Genomic DNA, 16,449 nt, shown 5'->3' with positions numbered 1-16,449 from the left:
GGAGAATGGCTATGGAGCCACTTGGGAAGAAAGGCAAAATCCCTGGCTGCTTGCTTTTGTCATCTTTCCAGTGCCTGCTTTTCCACCAATGTCAAAATGGTACTTTGGAAGGACCATTCTTCCTTCCTTGGCTTTTATAATTTTTATTTTGGGAGCCTCAGAACATGCAGTTGCGGTCATATTTTTATTTGTTTGGCTTCTGAACATTGTGCTTTAAAAGTTTTCCTCTGCAAGTGAGTATGTACACCCTTGTGGCTATCCAGGACAAGGAGAGATTCCATATAGGCTAAGCTGTGCAAAGTTGCCAGGGACTAAGTGCCCAGCTACCAATGGAAAAGCACAGTGCAAGGCAAAAGATGAGGAAAGAAGGTACAGCAAGTGCTTGGAAAAGGGGGAAGGGGAGAGTTAGCATTCCCCTTTCTGGAGTAGCTGGGGACCTGCAGAAAAGATAGAAGGTATTGAGAATGGTCCATTCAAAACTATGCATTGTTGTGTGTTTAGAACATATTATGAGGAGTTTGTGTGCGAATATAGTTAAGGTTCTTAGAATACACTGCTTTGTCCAGTTTTGGAAATATAGATCCAGAGCACAGCTTGCTCCAAGTATGACTGGGTTCACTCCTAGAAATCTGTTATGAGTGGCATAGCCTTGCCATGTTACAATGGAAGTAAGTAATAATATAGGTGAAATCTCTGAGCATGGGCAGAGTGGATTTCCTTCTGAGTAACCAATTCCCATGCAACTGGGATAAGACTTCCAGGATAAAAGGTGTGGCTTGGCTCTTGAACCCCAAGTTCTCTCATTTTAAAAATGAAGTCTTGGGTAGATTTAAGTTACAATTACTAAAACTTGCCAACTTGGAGTCAGTTCAAGAGAAGTTGCTAGTCTCCAAATTTCCTCCTCCTTTCCCTTAAGTTTGTATAGTCTGTCATTTGTATTTGGAACACTATAGGGTAATGCCTGTATTTGCCATGCAATGCCTGTTTTTCTATCCAGCTTGCTCCTCTCGAGTGACAAAAGGATTAGAATCGGGACTCAGTGGCCTTAGGATCACTGTCGGATGGGGTTGCAAGCAAGCCAAAAGTAGATGCCAGAGCATGGACGGAGAACCTTAATGGGAGGATGGAGAAACCTGGGGAGTGGAAGACGTAGTGAGGGGTGGCAGGATGGCACACCTGAGTTAGGATAGTGGGAATGGTCAGCTGCCACTTTCTTTTCCCTGGGTGTGGAAAAGACCACTTGGGACCACCCAAGACCACTGGCACTGTCTCTCTCCTTCCAGAGTCCTCCCCTATGATAGATATAGCATGAGGAGAGAAAAGCTACTAGGGAAGAGCTGAACCTGTTGACTTTCTGGCTGCAGCTGTGAAAACTTAAGGCAGCAGCCCTGACCTGGAGCGGGTCAGGGCTGTGGTTCATTTAAGGAAGAGGTGAGGATCGTTCTGTGCGGGCTGAAGAGGAGAGAGGGCTTGGGTAAGTTTGGGGGCTGAGGATCTGGGGGTTAGGGCTGCCTCGAAAGATAGGGTTGGGGGTTACTCATCCGAGGGGGAGAGAGTGGGGAAAGAGACTCACTCCGGGATGCCTCTTGAGCTGCCGGGAGATCATGCTCCTCTTGGAGGCGCCCTTCGCTCCGGGGCTGCGCTGGGCGGCTGCGCGGGCTTCATGCGCTCCCGTCATCTGCTCACTTCGGCACCGGCGGTTGGAGGGGGCTGTCTGGCCGCCGCTTAGCCAGAGCAGGGCACCCCACCGGCGTCTGCCTCCGCCCCCAGGACAGGAGGCGGGCTAATCCCCTTCGCTCTCCCTCTTCCTCCCCCCGCCCCCCCCCACTCCAGAGAAAGAGAGAGAGAGAGCGAGAGAGAGAGGCCCCTGGGATGCAGGTTTGGACTCGGAGCCCAGGAGATAGACGCTGGAACCCTGGGATCCGCGAGCGAGTTTGCCAAAGCAATACCGCACGGAATGAGAGAGAAAGTTTCGTCCACGGGCCTGTGGATGTGGGGCAAAGGCAGAAACGTCGGGATGCCTGCTGCGTGGGCTGCTCAGGATTCCCCCTGTGGGAATTGCGCCTGTTCTGTGGGACTGGAAAAACTAATGGTGGGAAGCCCTAAAAAAAGGAGCAGTGGGGAGAACTTGCTTAAAACAGGAGAAGTTTGACAACTCTGGGCAAAATGGTGTCTTTGTGGAGGGTTGTGCTCCACAAAAGACGAGAATGGGAGGAGATGGGTTGTCACCTTGTGATTATGGGGAGTTTTTAAGGCATGAGGAGCAGGCAGAAATTTAACAGATGATGCTCGCCTGATCTCTGGGATGAAATGCTGTGCCTGGAGGAGGCTTGGCTGGCTGGTTTTCTACAGGTAGTTGAAGGGTTAAAGACCTATGAGACTTTGTGCTCTGACGGACAAAGGCTGAGATTGGGCTCCAAATCCAGTGGGAAAAGAAGGGAGAAAGTGAAGGGTATGATGGGCCAAAATGAAGAATGGGATTATGAACAATAGGAATGCAGAAGGAAGCCTGGGAAGAAATGGAATCATTTCATGCCGCATCCATATCCCACCCTTTTTCCTCCTGTGAGGATCCCAAGGTGACTTACATATCCCCATTTTATCCTCCCAACAACCAGCCTGTGAGGTGGTTTAGGATGGACATCTGTAACTGGCCCAAAGTCACCAGTGAGCTTCCTGGTTGAGTGGGGACTAGAAACAGGGTCTCCCAAGCCCCCAGTTTAACATGCTTACCAGTGCAACTCACAGTGGGTAGAGAGAATGTGGGTCTTTCCAAGGCCCACCCCTTAGCTATAGACTCAGACAGGGAGTTTATAAAACACTTTTACACTAATAAGATGAGTAGCGGTAAGAGAGGGTGGTGGGCAAAAATGTGTGTGCATGTAGAGCAGGGATCCGCTGAGCATCAAACCTGGCTTGCCTTTTGGTAGCTCAAGGCTCACTGATGGGCCAGGGACAAACCACTTGGCCTACTTTAGTGCTTTTGGTAAGAGCAGAATCTGGAAGAAATGAAACAAACTCTCCTTTGGAAGGGAGGTGGATGAGTTCACACCTGCTGTGAAAGGCACGTGATAAGATGACAACACTGACAGCCTTAGTGAGTACTAGCTGTGTGTTCAGTAAAGCAAAAAGTCCTGCAACTCCCAGCATTCCCCAGCCAGCTGGCTGGGGGAATGCTGGGAGTTGCAGGACTTTTTTCTGCCTAAGCCTGCACAGGATTGTCTGCTTTGGGAGCTGGTAGAAGCCTTCTGCTACAACCCCAACGGAAAGGAAAATTCCTGGAGCATACAAAGTTATTTCACTCCTGCTTCTAGGAGCTGAAGGGGTGCTTCGCAAATGGAGGCTCTTACTGTTATCAGTGAAGTTTCTGTGGTAAGAAAAAAAGGCAGAAGAAGCACTAGGAAAACACTGATATGAGTGGAAGAAGGCATTATCTCAACCCGCTCCCCAATAACATTCTGTGCATATTCTGTGAAACCCTGTAACAGCTTCATCTGGAAACACTCCAGTTCATTACCACAGAGATGCAAGACCCACACTTGTGGGGCTAAATAGGCTGGCATATTTTAGCTTCAAGCTCTTACTTCCCCTTTTGAGAATGAGGGAAAGAGCCTCACAAAAGCTTCCAAATCAATTCCCCAATTCCCAAAAGGGTTGGGGAACGTAGCAGGACTGGAAGAAGACCATCTGGCAGAGTAGGACGTGGCTTCCAGGGCTGAGGTTTTGTACCCAGGTCTCCATGTTTAACTTGTGAATGGAGCCATTCCCAGATACATGGAAGATCCTATCACTGCAGTGCACTGAGAGCTACAGCTTGTCAAATCCTATTCAAGTTGTTGATAAGGTTTTCAAAATGTCAGTGTCTTGCAATTAATGTCCTTGTTTGTTTTTCTAAAAGAAAGAAAGGAAAGGAAAGGAAAGCACTTCCTTGGGAGATGGCTGTAGCTTTCTTCAGCTAGGAGCTGAGCTCCACATAATGATAATCACACTCCTTGTCTCATAAGTGATGTAATTTGTTGCTCAGGTCTTTGCCCCATTATCATCATAGCATTGGAAAGTGCCGTTCTGAGGATGGTTCCTCAAGCCAGCCTTCGAATAGGTAGAATTTTCATGACTTCTTTCCCATATCCCTCACAGGGCTGAGCTGGGGATATTTGCCAAGGCTGACAAAATGCACGTCTCACTACCATATGCCAGCCTGCAATCAATTTATTTTTCATACAAACAAAATGCAGGTATGTTTGCTGCTGGGTCCCTACATTTCACACTAGGCGGGGGTGACATTTATAACTGATGGGGCCATCAACCTGTGTTGCGTATATATCTGGTGTGTGTGTGTGTGCTCGCGCGTGTGTGTTCTTTTTTCCCTCCTTCCAGCTCACTGCTTGGATGGAAACAAACCTTTCCCTTAGTTAATGATAGCTTTGCCGTTGCTAGCAGACTGCAGAATCGAATCGGCTTCCTCAACCTGGTGCCCTCCAGATGTGTTGGCTTGCAACTTCTCTCATTCCAGCTAGCATGGTTGATAGTAGGAAAAGCTGAGAACTGACAGTGGAACATCTGGATGGCTGCGGGCTGGGGAAGCTCAATCATTAAGAAGTTTGTTACACATAGTAAAAGTGCTCTGGTCTGTTGAGCTTATGGTGGCAAAGCTTTTGACATGGATTGGCTGAGCTACTCTTGGGGGAACAAAGGGATTTACAGTCAACTTTGATGAGGGAAAAGAAGGATGTCCATCTGGCTGGAATAAACAAAACAAGCTCCCCAAGGAGGTAGATGAACACTGGGGAGAGATGCCAGGATACAGGGAAGTTAAGAGGGAGTCAAGAGGTGTGGAAGTTGAAAGAAGTTGCAGAGTGAGCAATGGACAGAGAACATGGGACTATAGAGCAGGTGGGCAGGGAGAGATATTGGAGAAGATTGGAGGAGGATGCAAGAAGTTAATCAGGACTTAATTAATTAATTAATGTGAAAAAACTCTACAGTGCTTACTTCATTCCACATTGTGAGGTAACTGGCACTTCACAGCTCACATTGTGTACTGGAATTTACTCATAAGTAGTCCTACTGACTTGCCCTTCTAAGACATTGGCACAAAGTGCTTAGTACAAATAGTTTCCACATTTTAACCTTTTGCCTTTTATGAGTTTTTTTAATAAAGCAAAATATGCCCCGACATACCCTAGATTCTATATAGTTGTATGCAGTAGTTTTATATCCCAAACAAGAGGTCCCAAACAGAGGAACAAAAGAAGGTTCAGTCCAGATCATAACTTTTTAAAGCTAAGATGGTTAGCTAACATCTCCAGCAAACAGAATTAAAATCCATTGAGGGAAAGATTTGCTATGACTTTTTAAAATTAGTAAGCTAAACAATTGTTATGCAGAGAAAAGATCAATAAGTCAAGCATTGTTATGTAGATTTTCTTGTTTTGCATAGCCTCAGGAAGGATTAAACCTAAAATTACCTGTTCGTGCTGAAAGTCTTGCTTATGCTGATTGAAACTTCCTGGGGTAAAATTTCAGGTAGAACGAAGACTTTTCATATGCTACATTTTCATTGCCTGAAACTTTTTCATCTGGGGTCAGTTCTGACCCCAAATACCACTAGTGCTAGTTTTTTGTTGAGATGGGAGGAAGGGGTGATGAAGGGCCATGTGCTATGGGAAGATGAGAATGACAGTGGATGATGAAGGAAATGTAACAATTCAATAAAGGCAGTAGGCTCAACATGATAGGGGAAAGTATTTATAAGGTAGGCTTACAGTATAAGGCTAAAGCCCCATTGGCACGAAGAATGTGAGCAGGCAGGGAAGGCTCTCAGACCATGTCCTGCCCAGGAAACTTGCTTGTTGTGGCATCTCTTCTCCTGGGAGTATTCCACGACTTGACAGCTCAGAGAATCCACCAAGTGCCCAAAAGCTGGGGAGGAGAGCATGTGCGAATGTCATCAATTTGATCAGATCAGTGCCCTTTTTGACTGCTATGCCGATAAAGCCAGTTCCCACACTAACCTTCTGTTCTGATCGACTTTCCTAAACTTTTGAGCAGCCAAGCAATGGAAACTGGGCCAGGGCTATACATGATTGATTCTCAGTGGTTGTGTGGGGCACAGTAAAGAGGCTCCAATCCAGTGCCTACTTAAGAGGGGTCCAAACCGGTTTTTTGCTCCAAATAGTAGGGGCAGTTTAGGAGTATCCCACTGGCGTTCCCAAAAGCATACTTTTACGTTCTCAGTGTGTAAATGAATGATCTCCTCACACACTATCAACAAATTTAAGGGGCGATGCTTAGGGAAACTGGTGGAGTGAAAGCAAAAGGTGACCACTGTCAATGGCAGTGCATGGTCTAGCCCTCACTGAAGAGGGTCCTGACAAAGGAGCCAAAGTGTGCCAGTCCTTTTAGGTTTTGCCATCTATAAGCCTTTCTTCAGTGCATGTAAGTGCATGTATGCACACACATGAACCCATTATAATGCTGGGCCCTTTGTGGATAATAATAATAATAATAATAATAATAATAATAATAATAATACCAATAAGGTGAGATCTGATAGAGACATTCTAGCAAGAAAAGGGGACTGTTGGTGGGTCAGGTTTTCACTCTCTGCCTGCAAGCCCTCAATGCAGATGTGGGGCACATTCAGGGGACTGGAGGAGAGGGATAAGGCAGTCCTGCTGCCCAAGAGGACTCCCACTCATGTGATGCTGAATCCATCTCATGGATTGGTACAGTGGTACAAATGGTACAGTGGTAGAAATGGAAGGGAAGGGAAGAATAGCATATGCAGTAGTATATCCAGTATGTTCCAGATGAAGGGCTGATTCACCTATTCATGAAAACCCCCTTTGATGTCCCCTAAAGCTGACCCTATTCTCTTGAACCCACAGCCACATTTGAGTTACTTTTCCTTGACATAATGATGATCCCATGTGGTTGTTTTCTATCTGGGGAAACTGCAACTGGTTGATCTGGCTTTCCTCCAACTGATACACACCCTGCTAGCAGGGAGGGTAATGGTCAGCTGGGAAAGAGTCACACCAGAATGGCAAAGTGCTCACCATATAGGGACCCTTCCTAGCTGATGGGGCAGGATATCCCTCCCTCCCTCCCTCCCTCCAATAATATAGCACAGCCTTCCTCAACCTGGAGGGCAACAGGCTGAGGAAGGCTGATTTTGCTGGCCATTAGCAGTATCCCACGATAAATTACTATTCAGTCCATGGTGTTCCATGTTCATCCTCTGACTCATCGGCACATGTGTGAACCCCCCCCTCCCCCATGGGGTTGTGGATGCGCACAACTGAGTTGATGCCAGTCAGGTGCTCTGAAATGTCTCCTTGGCCATGCTTGATCTGCTGTAGGTGAGTCACATAGGTTTACATTGTCATTTGATGCTGCACTACTGAATGTGCATGAGTGAACATGCCTGGAAACCATTCCTTTCTTGCTCCTTCAATCTTTGTATCTGTGACCCACAGATAACATTCCCCCTTCCTTGGAATCTGTCAGGGAGGACCCCCAGGGAAGCTGGGAGCCACCCGATTTCCTGTGCTCTCCTTGGGACATCCTTTTCTATGTGCCTCATCAGCATTTGAACTTTTTTCGTCTCTCCTCCCCCTCCTCCTCTTTTTTTTTTTTTTTTTGATAAATGACATAATACGCAAATTACATTTAGCCATGCAAATTTTCCTGGCAGTAACAGATGTTGCTGTGCATATGGAAAACAGCTATTTGTATCCATTTACTCTTAACAAAAGATTTGTAGATTGACAGAATGTGTGCCTGAAAGGAGGGCTGTTAAACTATTATATGAGCAAGGAACAGAGGCCCTGCTTGGCTTTAAACGTGGCTTTAATTAGTTTTTTTTAATATTCTATGTAGCGGTTGGATAATATCTCCTAATAGGCATTTACAATGGGATGAGAGAGAGAGGAGAGGAGGCATAGAGAGCTTAGCGGTAACTGGAGCATGTGGTGTGCCTCTTCCCATCACTGGGGTGCACCAAGGATCATCTGTTCTGTGCGTACCCCAGGTGGGCGCATGCCAGCCAAGGGGAGAACTGGGCAGGATGCCGGGCAAGGTCACAGATCTGGCTGATGCCTGCCTCCTGACTGACAGCTTGTGCCATCCTCGTACTTGGATTCCTCCTCCGCTCTTTATTTCCTTCTTTCTGCTTCAGTGCATGTCCCTCAAAAATACGGGGCTGCCACTGACTCAGCTGCAGGACCTGGGGGGGCTGCAGCACCGGCTCCGAGGTTTGTGCAAGAGGGTCTCAGAAGTCCCCCTCCATCAGCGAATCGGCCTTCTCACAAACAGTGTGTGCTGCTGCTCTTGTGCATCACCCTCTTTCTCAGCATGGCTATTGCTTGCTCGCTCGATGGGCAGAGAGCAAGGAGGCAGCAGCACTGGCTGTGTCTATCCCATACTGCTCTGGCCTGGGCCAGCAAGGCTGAAGAAGCAGAGGAGATCCAGGAGGCCCTCATCAGTGGGCCGCTGCTGGGTGTGGGCCCTTCACAGGTGCCTGAGCAGGCCCACCTGCGACACCCCACCTGCGAGGGAGGAGCTGATCTTCCTGGGACCAGAGGGGCAGGCGGTGCTTAGCAGTTCCCTCCGAGGTAGTAAACCTGTACCTTCCCTTTGGCCAGACTGTGTCTGGGGGGGACACTATTCTTTACAGTGTGGGGAGAGACTTCTTTTTCCTCGGATGGAGGAGTGCTCAGACATGAGTCCCATTTATAGTCTGACATGGTGGCCCAGGAGGCCCCTTCTGACTTGCTCTGTTTCTGTGTTTCTGTGTCCAGATCCAGGCTGATCATCTCATGTGATTCTATACCTTACACAAATACACACACACACCAGCTGAAGGAGGCTGCAAAGTTGATCAGAAGAAGTGGTGAGGGGACAGTGACTTTCTGGTCAAGATCGTCCTCCTTGAACTGCCACTCACATTTGGGAGACACATATCAGTGTGTCAGTGCTGGTTTGACTCTGAGAAGAAAGTCCAAGACCTGCCCTTTCAAAGGGCTGCCCAGTCCAAATCTGCTCTAAAGATAAAGAAACCTAAGCAGGGAGAGAAAGGAGGGGGCTTGAAGTTGCCCACCCTGCTTCCACCCAGGTGGAAGTCCAAGTAGGCTTACAAGCTACCTGGGCATGATTTTCCTTCACTCTGGTGAGAGTGATTGTATTTCAGAGCATTTCTAAGTGTGCACCATTGTATATTAATCAGCACATGCAGATTTGATGCGAATTGGTGCCCTCTTTTTTCCCTTGGGTGGGTCATACATGGCCACCCTTGATTCAAGTAAGAGAAGGGGGGGGGGAGAGAGGGGGGATGCTTCTAGCAGGGAGTCATTGCAGCCATGTCTATGGCTGTGTGTGTGAAAAGCAGTACAATAAGTGCATTTGTTCTGGCTATCTTTTGTATCTTATGAAGGGGGCTCCAGGTGTGGGTGGACAGTTGGGCAAGACCCCTCAATGGGGCTCCTCCCTCAGCAGGGAGTGCTCCTCCCGCCACCAGTGTCACCTGCGGCTTTTGCGCCTCCTCCCCTTCTCTTCTCCTCTGCCTCCTGGCTGCCACCTGCTTGTTGCTTGTACATCTGGGAGCAGGAGGCTCCTGCTCCTCCTTCCCTCCACCGCCGTTGCCTGGGCCAGAGTGAGAGGCAGCTGAAGAAGCAGACTGCAAGAGAGGGAGCAAACCCAGCGGGCTTTGCTGGGGACTGATCCTTCAGCAGGTGCCCTGGGCACCAGCCCTGATACCTCACCAAAACCCAGAGACAGTGGTGCTCCCACTCCTCACAGCCGCATGCTGAATGTGGAAAGGGAAGGTGAAAGGAAAGGTGTTGGCTTGCCCTCTGGATTTGCACTGGAATGGGCATCTTCCAGAGGAACAGCCTGCTGTGTGCAGACAATGGGAAAAGCCAAGAAACTGACAGGATGGGATTAATGGATCCACTGATGGCATCTTGCCAGGGCTGCAGGCCTCCATCCTGACATCCTGAAGTGTCAAGAGACTAACAAGAATCATAGAGTTATCATAGACCACCTGAATCTGGCTTGGTATAAGAATCTCATTAAAGGCAACAGGCTCCCCCACCTTCTGAGGCATGGCAGGTGACAACCTGTGACCGTTCTGCTTTCTTTCCAGGGCCAGGTGAAGGCCTTTCTGTTGGCATGGACTTTTCATGTGTCTTAGACATTCATTGCTGTTTTTCTTTCACTGTGTTTCTGTTTTCTCCCCAAACCAGAATGTTCTTGCTGATTGTTCTTTTAAGTGATTTCTTTAAATAGAAAACCACTTCTGAAGGTTCCCCTACTTAAAAATGAAAAGGCTTGGAAGACCCAAAGGGACTTCAATAAATTGTTCAAATTTCAGCAGGCATTGCTCACAAAACCTGTTCTAGCATCCATAAGGGCTAGTAACTTGCTCGTTCCTCCCTCATACCCTGATGAAAGGTGGAGATTCTCCAGCAAATAGATTCTGCACCTTTGATCAAAGCCTTCATTTATGCTATAACAGGATGGTGAGGAACAGACAACTGTGTGACATCATCACACTGTCTGTACTTGGAGAGATCACTGGTGGGCTGGCGCATGCCTGAAAGAAAAGAAAATGTGACTGATATGTCTGAACGTTCCCCATTCCCTCCAACAAATAATGTAGTTTTGCATATACTACATTTATTTTAATCCCGTTGCTCCTCTGCTCTCTACTTTTCAATTGCCTCCCTTGGGTTCCCTCCCCTTCCTTGCAGTTGCAATTCATAGCCTCTTATTAAGCAAACCAAAATATTTTAATCACATCCCCACAAATTCTGTCAGTGCTCACAAGTTCAAGACACTGCCAATAACAAAGTAAAAATGAAAGCTGCTAGAAGTCACACCCTCTAGATCGGGCAAGCATCAGGATTAATGTGGAGCTGGAAGGAAGGGACTCATGAGTGAATATGTGCAAAAGAGGCAGGGATGGGAAAGAGACTGACAGTGCAATCCTAGGCTTGTCTCTGCAGAAGAAAGACGGGCTGGGATTGAGGCTAGGCATGATCAGGCACCTGCTGGGGGCCCATTCCTGGCAGCCGCCCATGGGCACAAGCCTCCTCAGATTGCCCTTCCTCATCCCCATGGCAACCTGCATGTTCACCTGCCTCTTGTTGCAGCCAATGAGGCAAGTCGCAACGATGATACAAAAGAGGGTAAAGAGTGATGGAAGCAGGTAGGAAAGGGTGGTAAGGAGGTAGCCTCCCTGCGGGAGGGGGGCTTTGAGGGTATCTTGCTCCAGGGCCTTTCATAACCTGGAGCTGCCCTGGGGAACCCTTCCTGTTGAACACTGAGAATGACCTGAGTGGGATGGTGTAATGTGGTGTCCTGCAACCACAGGGGGTTGGACCTGATGGCCTTCATGGCCCCTTCCAGCCCCACTCTTCTATGATTCTGCGCCCTGTGGTTGATTACCCATTGTTGATGGAAAGCCACCTGCTGGATTCAGGCAATACAAAAAGCCATGGTGGGTTTTTTACCATTATTGTCATGCTGCCTCAATCCAGTCATGGTATTTCACCATGGTAAATTTGATCTTTAGAAACCACGATAAGAAACAATGGTTTGTTTTGTGGCTTCTCTGTACCACCATGGCTTGTTGTGAATCCAGCATCATGAACCCAGGATCATGATTTCCAAAGTCCTGGTATGCAACTACCACAAAGTCCTCTTTAAAGAGTGGCAACTACAGGAGCTGCTCTGGCCATCCAGCTTGTGAGTGTGGACCAATGAGGAAGAGGCAGGTGACATAGGTAGGGTGTGATGTACTTTGGGATTGACTTTCAGGAGCAGTGGCTGATGGGATACCTGGCAAAAGTGGGAGGACTGACAGGGGAGGGTGGAAAGTAGAAACCACTTGACTGTCTGTCAGGTAGATCATGATAAAAAAAACTTCAAACCATGGGAACCATGTAGGATGCCTGCTGTGTTGAATGAGTGCTTTATGAATTCACAGATCTTAAGGGGAGCACAAGTTGTGAAAACGGGTTCCTAATTTGCCTAGACTTAGCTGCCTTGGATTCTGATCGGACACTGTCTGTAGCACCTTCTGTGCCCAACTATTGTGCTCCTCAGCTCCCCAGATTCTGGGCTGGATAACACAGATGCATGCATTGCTCAGTTTATCTGCTCTAGACCACTGGCAGCTGGATGTGCACCCCTGGAGAAGGGGAACACACGCCCCTTCAGATGCTGCTGGGCTGTGACTCCCATGAGCCTTCCCCACTGGCCATGCTGGCTGGGACTGAAGGGAGCTGCAGTCCAATCGAAGGTCGGGGGGCACATGTCCCCACCACTGATACAAAAGGTGGTGGTTCCCTGTGTTTGTTCTGTGGGGGGCCATTTATGCATGTAAGCCACAGTAGCTGCCAGAATCACTTGAGCAAGCCTGCTCCATTATTCCACTCCTCCTCCAGCTCTCCTGCCCCCGAATCTTCCCTGCAACCCTTCCCAGTTCTTCTGCTAGCTTTGCCCGCATTTCACCCCTCTGTATTTACAGCCCCCAACCCTTTCTCTCCCCCTTCCTCCCCCACACGTGCCATTATGTTGATGCGCCTCAAACCTGACCTCATTTCTTCCAGCAAGTCTAAAAAGGACAAAGGGGAGAACTTCTTGGATGTGCATGGAAATAAATAAACAAAAACTTGAATCCCAGCCAGCGGCGCCATGTAGAGCCCTTTGTTGATATAATTAGAGTTTTGAAATAGAATTGATCAAGTGCCACTCCCCAAGACAAATTGCATCCTTTCTTCCCCCAACGCAGCTCCTGCACTGCAGAGACTGGGGGTTTAGCAATCATTGGAGTGCAGAGCAATCTTTCCTTTTACTTGAAAAAACATGATGGGCAATATCGGGGAGGATGAGGCGCATATATCTTAGCCCTGGCAGGTGCACTTGGCAATTGCGGGGGCTCATATAACTTCCCCAGGTGCTATGGAGCTCTTTCTAATTGATTGGGTGAAAATATATACATCTTTGGGGGATAGAGTTGATGTGGGCGAAAGTATTAATATCTCCCTTGTTTGTGTGTGTGTGCGTGTAAACGGCAATGCTTGTGCAAAATGGCATGGGGTCCCCCCGCTTTTCTGTGTTGCACCTACCCAATTCTGGAAGGAGCTTGATTTCAACCCAGATGCACAGTTCTGGCATTGCTACTGGATCAACTGTGCCTCTGAAAGTGGATTTTGTCAACCCTCCAGCCCCTGAAAGGGCCGCAGAGAGAGCCAGGAGTCCCTGCTGAATGGCATGAGCTGTGGTGTGTGTGAGAGGAGAGAGGGTCTCCCCAAATTCGGTGGGAGGACCTTAAGCAAGCAAAGCCCTGCTTCCCACAGCATGGCAGACAGATCCTGGCTCCCACCCTGTTTTGCCTCCTAAAAGTCAGGATGGGTGGATGAGGCTGCAATGCAGTCACACTTGTCCAGAAATAAGCCCAGTTATTTTCCATGGGGCGTACTTCCAGGAGGACCCCTGGGCAAGGGACCCTCAATGGGCCCTTTTCCTCTGTGAATCCACCTGCTCACCACCAGTGTCACCAGCTGCTCTTGCTTCTTGTCCTCTTTTTCTCCACGGCTGCCACCTGATTGCTTGGCAGGCAGGGAGCAAAGAGTCCGGGGCATCTCCGGCTCTTCCAACACCACTGTCTGGACCAGAGTGACAGGCAGGTGAACAAGCGGGTTGCAAGGGGGACGGGGAGAAACAAGTCCAGGGGGTCCCTGTGCTGTGGTGCAGTCCTTCGGTGGGTGCCCAGCCTCACCTGCCCTTCACACCAGTCCTGAAACTCATGACATCCACCCTTCTTCCTTCTATAAAGAGTTGCATAGAATTTCTCTCTTGGTCTATTTTCAGACTGTATTGCTTTTGCATGTATCCATCCCTAATCCTTTCCATCCAACTCCACATTAATCTGCTGTTTGTTTTTTTAAAATAATCTGCTCAAAAATCCCAATTTCTTTTGTTTAAACATGCATTTCTAAAGAGTCAGTTCTGAATGTATTTTGATACATTTTTCTGCAAAGAAGTGTGCGTTGCAAAAATCCGAGCATCACAAATTTAATTTGTGGATCATTTAAGTTCCAGGTGGCACACCGGTGGGGTGAATCAAGTCTTTTTTCTGTCTGAATCTGCAAAGCTCAGATTTCTCAAGCATCATAGCCTAGAAGTCACTGGTTGTGCTGGACACAGCTCCACTGAACATTAAAAGCCTCCAAACACTCACTAATGTGTCACCTTCATGGTGGGGTTGCACACCCTGAAGAGACGATTTCTTGGCAGCGCCCTCTAGAGACCATTGTAGGACCAGCATGTTAGAAGATCCCCGTTTAATCTGTCCTTTTGATTAGGGTCACAGGTATTATTATCATCAATAATTTTAATGTGAATTTTAATAAAGCAAAAAAATAAAAATAAAGCAATACAGCTTTCTACCATAAGTTTTGAATACCTCTATTGCAATAACATTCACAGGTTTAATCTCCCTGCTTTTATCTTCTCCTTTTTTTGAAGAACTCTTGGTGGCCCAAGACTGTGATTCCATGACCAGCACCAATCAGCTTCCCTGTACTTCCTCCCAGTTCTGATAAAGAACTTGGTGAAGAATGAATGCTTGCACACCGCTTTGTGATTTGGAAGGCACTGGTTCTCCGATCAGAGCCCTCTGCCTGGGGCTCTGGATACTGACAATTTAAAGCCTCACCATGCCCAACTAATACCTTTGGCTTAGCCAATAAAGGCATTGCCCTAAAATGGATTTTGAAATTTTTCTTATGGCCACCATGGAGAAGCTTTTGTGTGCATGTGTGCACATAGCAACTTATGTATCTTATGTCCATCTTCAAAATCTTTGTTCTTCAAAAATGAGGGGAAAATATGCACAAGTCAACAGGTTTGCATTTGTTTATTTGAGTGTTTCCAAAAATCTTGATACAATCAAAGGCACATTTCACCCTTGCCTAGAAGAAATTACCTTTACGGTCTGCAAGAACCATAATTCCCTGCCCTCATTTTCTACATGAATCACTCTTCTTGGCCTACCTCCACATGAGAAAGAAGTAATCCCAGAGCAGTGACTCATCCAGAGAGGTGATGGAACACCTTCTTTGAGGATGGGTAGCTAGGAACAGAAAAATCTGTTCCTTGTTTCATCTAACTTTGCATTATCCTCACTGGTGTGGGCGAAGTGTGGTATTTTGTATGTTCTGGCCTACAGCTCCCTTCATCCATTACCATTGGCTATGCTGGTTAGGACTGATGGGAACCGTAGGCCAAACTATCTGGAGGATAGTTTGCCCACTATCCAAATGTTAGTTGCCCACACGTTGCCCACGCCTGGTCCATGCTGATTCACTAGCAGCATTTCTCTAGACTTTCAGACAGACAGCTTCCCAGTCCTATCGTGGGATACCGGAGATTAAACTTGGGACTTTCTACATGTAAAATTCAAGCCTGACTGCTCTTTAGAAGGCCAGATACTGAAGATGAAACTCAAATACTTTGGCCACCTAATGAAAGGAAGGACTCCCTGGAGAAGAGCCTAATGCTGGGAACAGTAGAAGGCAAAAGAGAAGGAGATGGCAGAGGATGAGGTGGCTAGATGGAGTCACTGAAGCAATTGGTGTGAGCTTAAGTGGACTCCGGGGGATGGTGGAGGACAGGAAGGCCTGGAGGAATGTTGTCCATGGGGTCACAATGAGTTGGACACAACTTCGTGACTAACAACAACAACAACATGTAAAATGTATGTTCTGCTACGTACCTTTGACCAGTTTTGGTGGCTTTCTATACTGGAAGTGGTTGCAAGAGCCAGCAAGGTGAATTGCCTCCTTTCTATGGAGACACTGGAACAGTAAATCATACAGAGAAACAGTAGGCTGGGTAGATAGGAATTTCAAATTACTATTTTTTTCTTATGGTGCACTAACCGTTCTCCGGGGATAGACAGTTGGGAACCACTTTTCCATTATAACAAACTTGATTCATGAACTAATGAGGAAACATAACCAAGAGCATTGCACAGATGTTTGTCCTGATTTCCATCCATCTCATCAATTAGTTTATGAGATCCATTTGTGTTTGTCCTGCCTCTCTTATTAACCATCTGCATGTTTATTTTGCTTAGGTTCCCCAAAATGGCAGCTCTGCACTGTACAATCTGCTTGCTCTGTATAAAACCTTATCCGACCATGCTTCCATCACCACAATAGTTTACAATAATTTTCCATGTGGTTGCGCTAGAGAATTGTTTTCTTGGTGGGTCTGGGAGGGGGGAAAAGGGACATCAGTCCGCTTGCATCTGGTAACTCATTACTGTCTTGATGGTAACATTTCTCTGCCCGCATCCCATAAACATTGTATTCACTCTTATAATAAGAATTGTCATGTCCTTGATCACACACGAGGTTTCCCCAAATTGCCCCC

General features: G+C 47.4%; 1 protein-coding gene across 1 annotated transcript in view; it reads right to left on the bottom strand.

Moving 5' to 3' along the window:
- Positions 1 to 1,692, bottom strand: part of NDUFA4L2 (NDUFA4 mitochondrial complex associated like 2) — a 48,891-nt gene extending 47,199 nt beyond the window's left edge. Inside the window, exon 1 of the mRNA XM_044443217.1 lies at positions 1,574 to 1,692. Coding sequence (XP_044299152.1) covers positions 1,574 to 1,678 — 105 coding nt within the window. The 5' untranslated portion in view covers positions 1,679 to 1,692. The remainder of the gene's footprint in view (positions 1 to 1,573) is intronic.
- Between the last annotated feature and the right edge of the window lie 14,757 nt (positions 1,693 to 16,449).

The sequence above is a fragment of the Varanus komodoensis genome, unplaced genomic scaffold, assembly GCF_004798865.1.
Source record: "Varanus komodoensis strain SLA01 unplaced genomic scaffold, ASM479886v1 scaffold41, whole genome shotgun sequence".
NCBI classification, from domain to species: Eukaryota; Metazoa; Chordata; class Lepidosauria; order Squamata; family Varanidae; genus Varanus; species Varanus komodoensis.
This window is presented reverse-complemented; position numbering and strand designations above follow the sequence as displayed.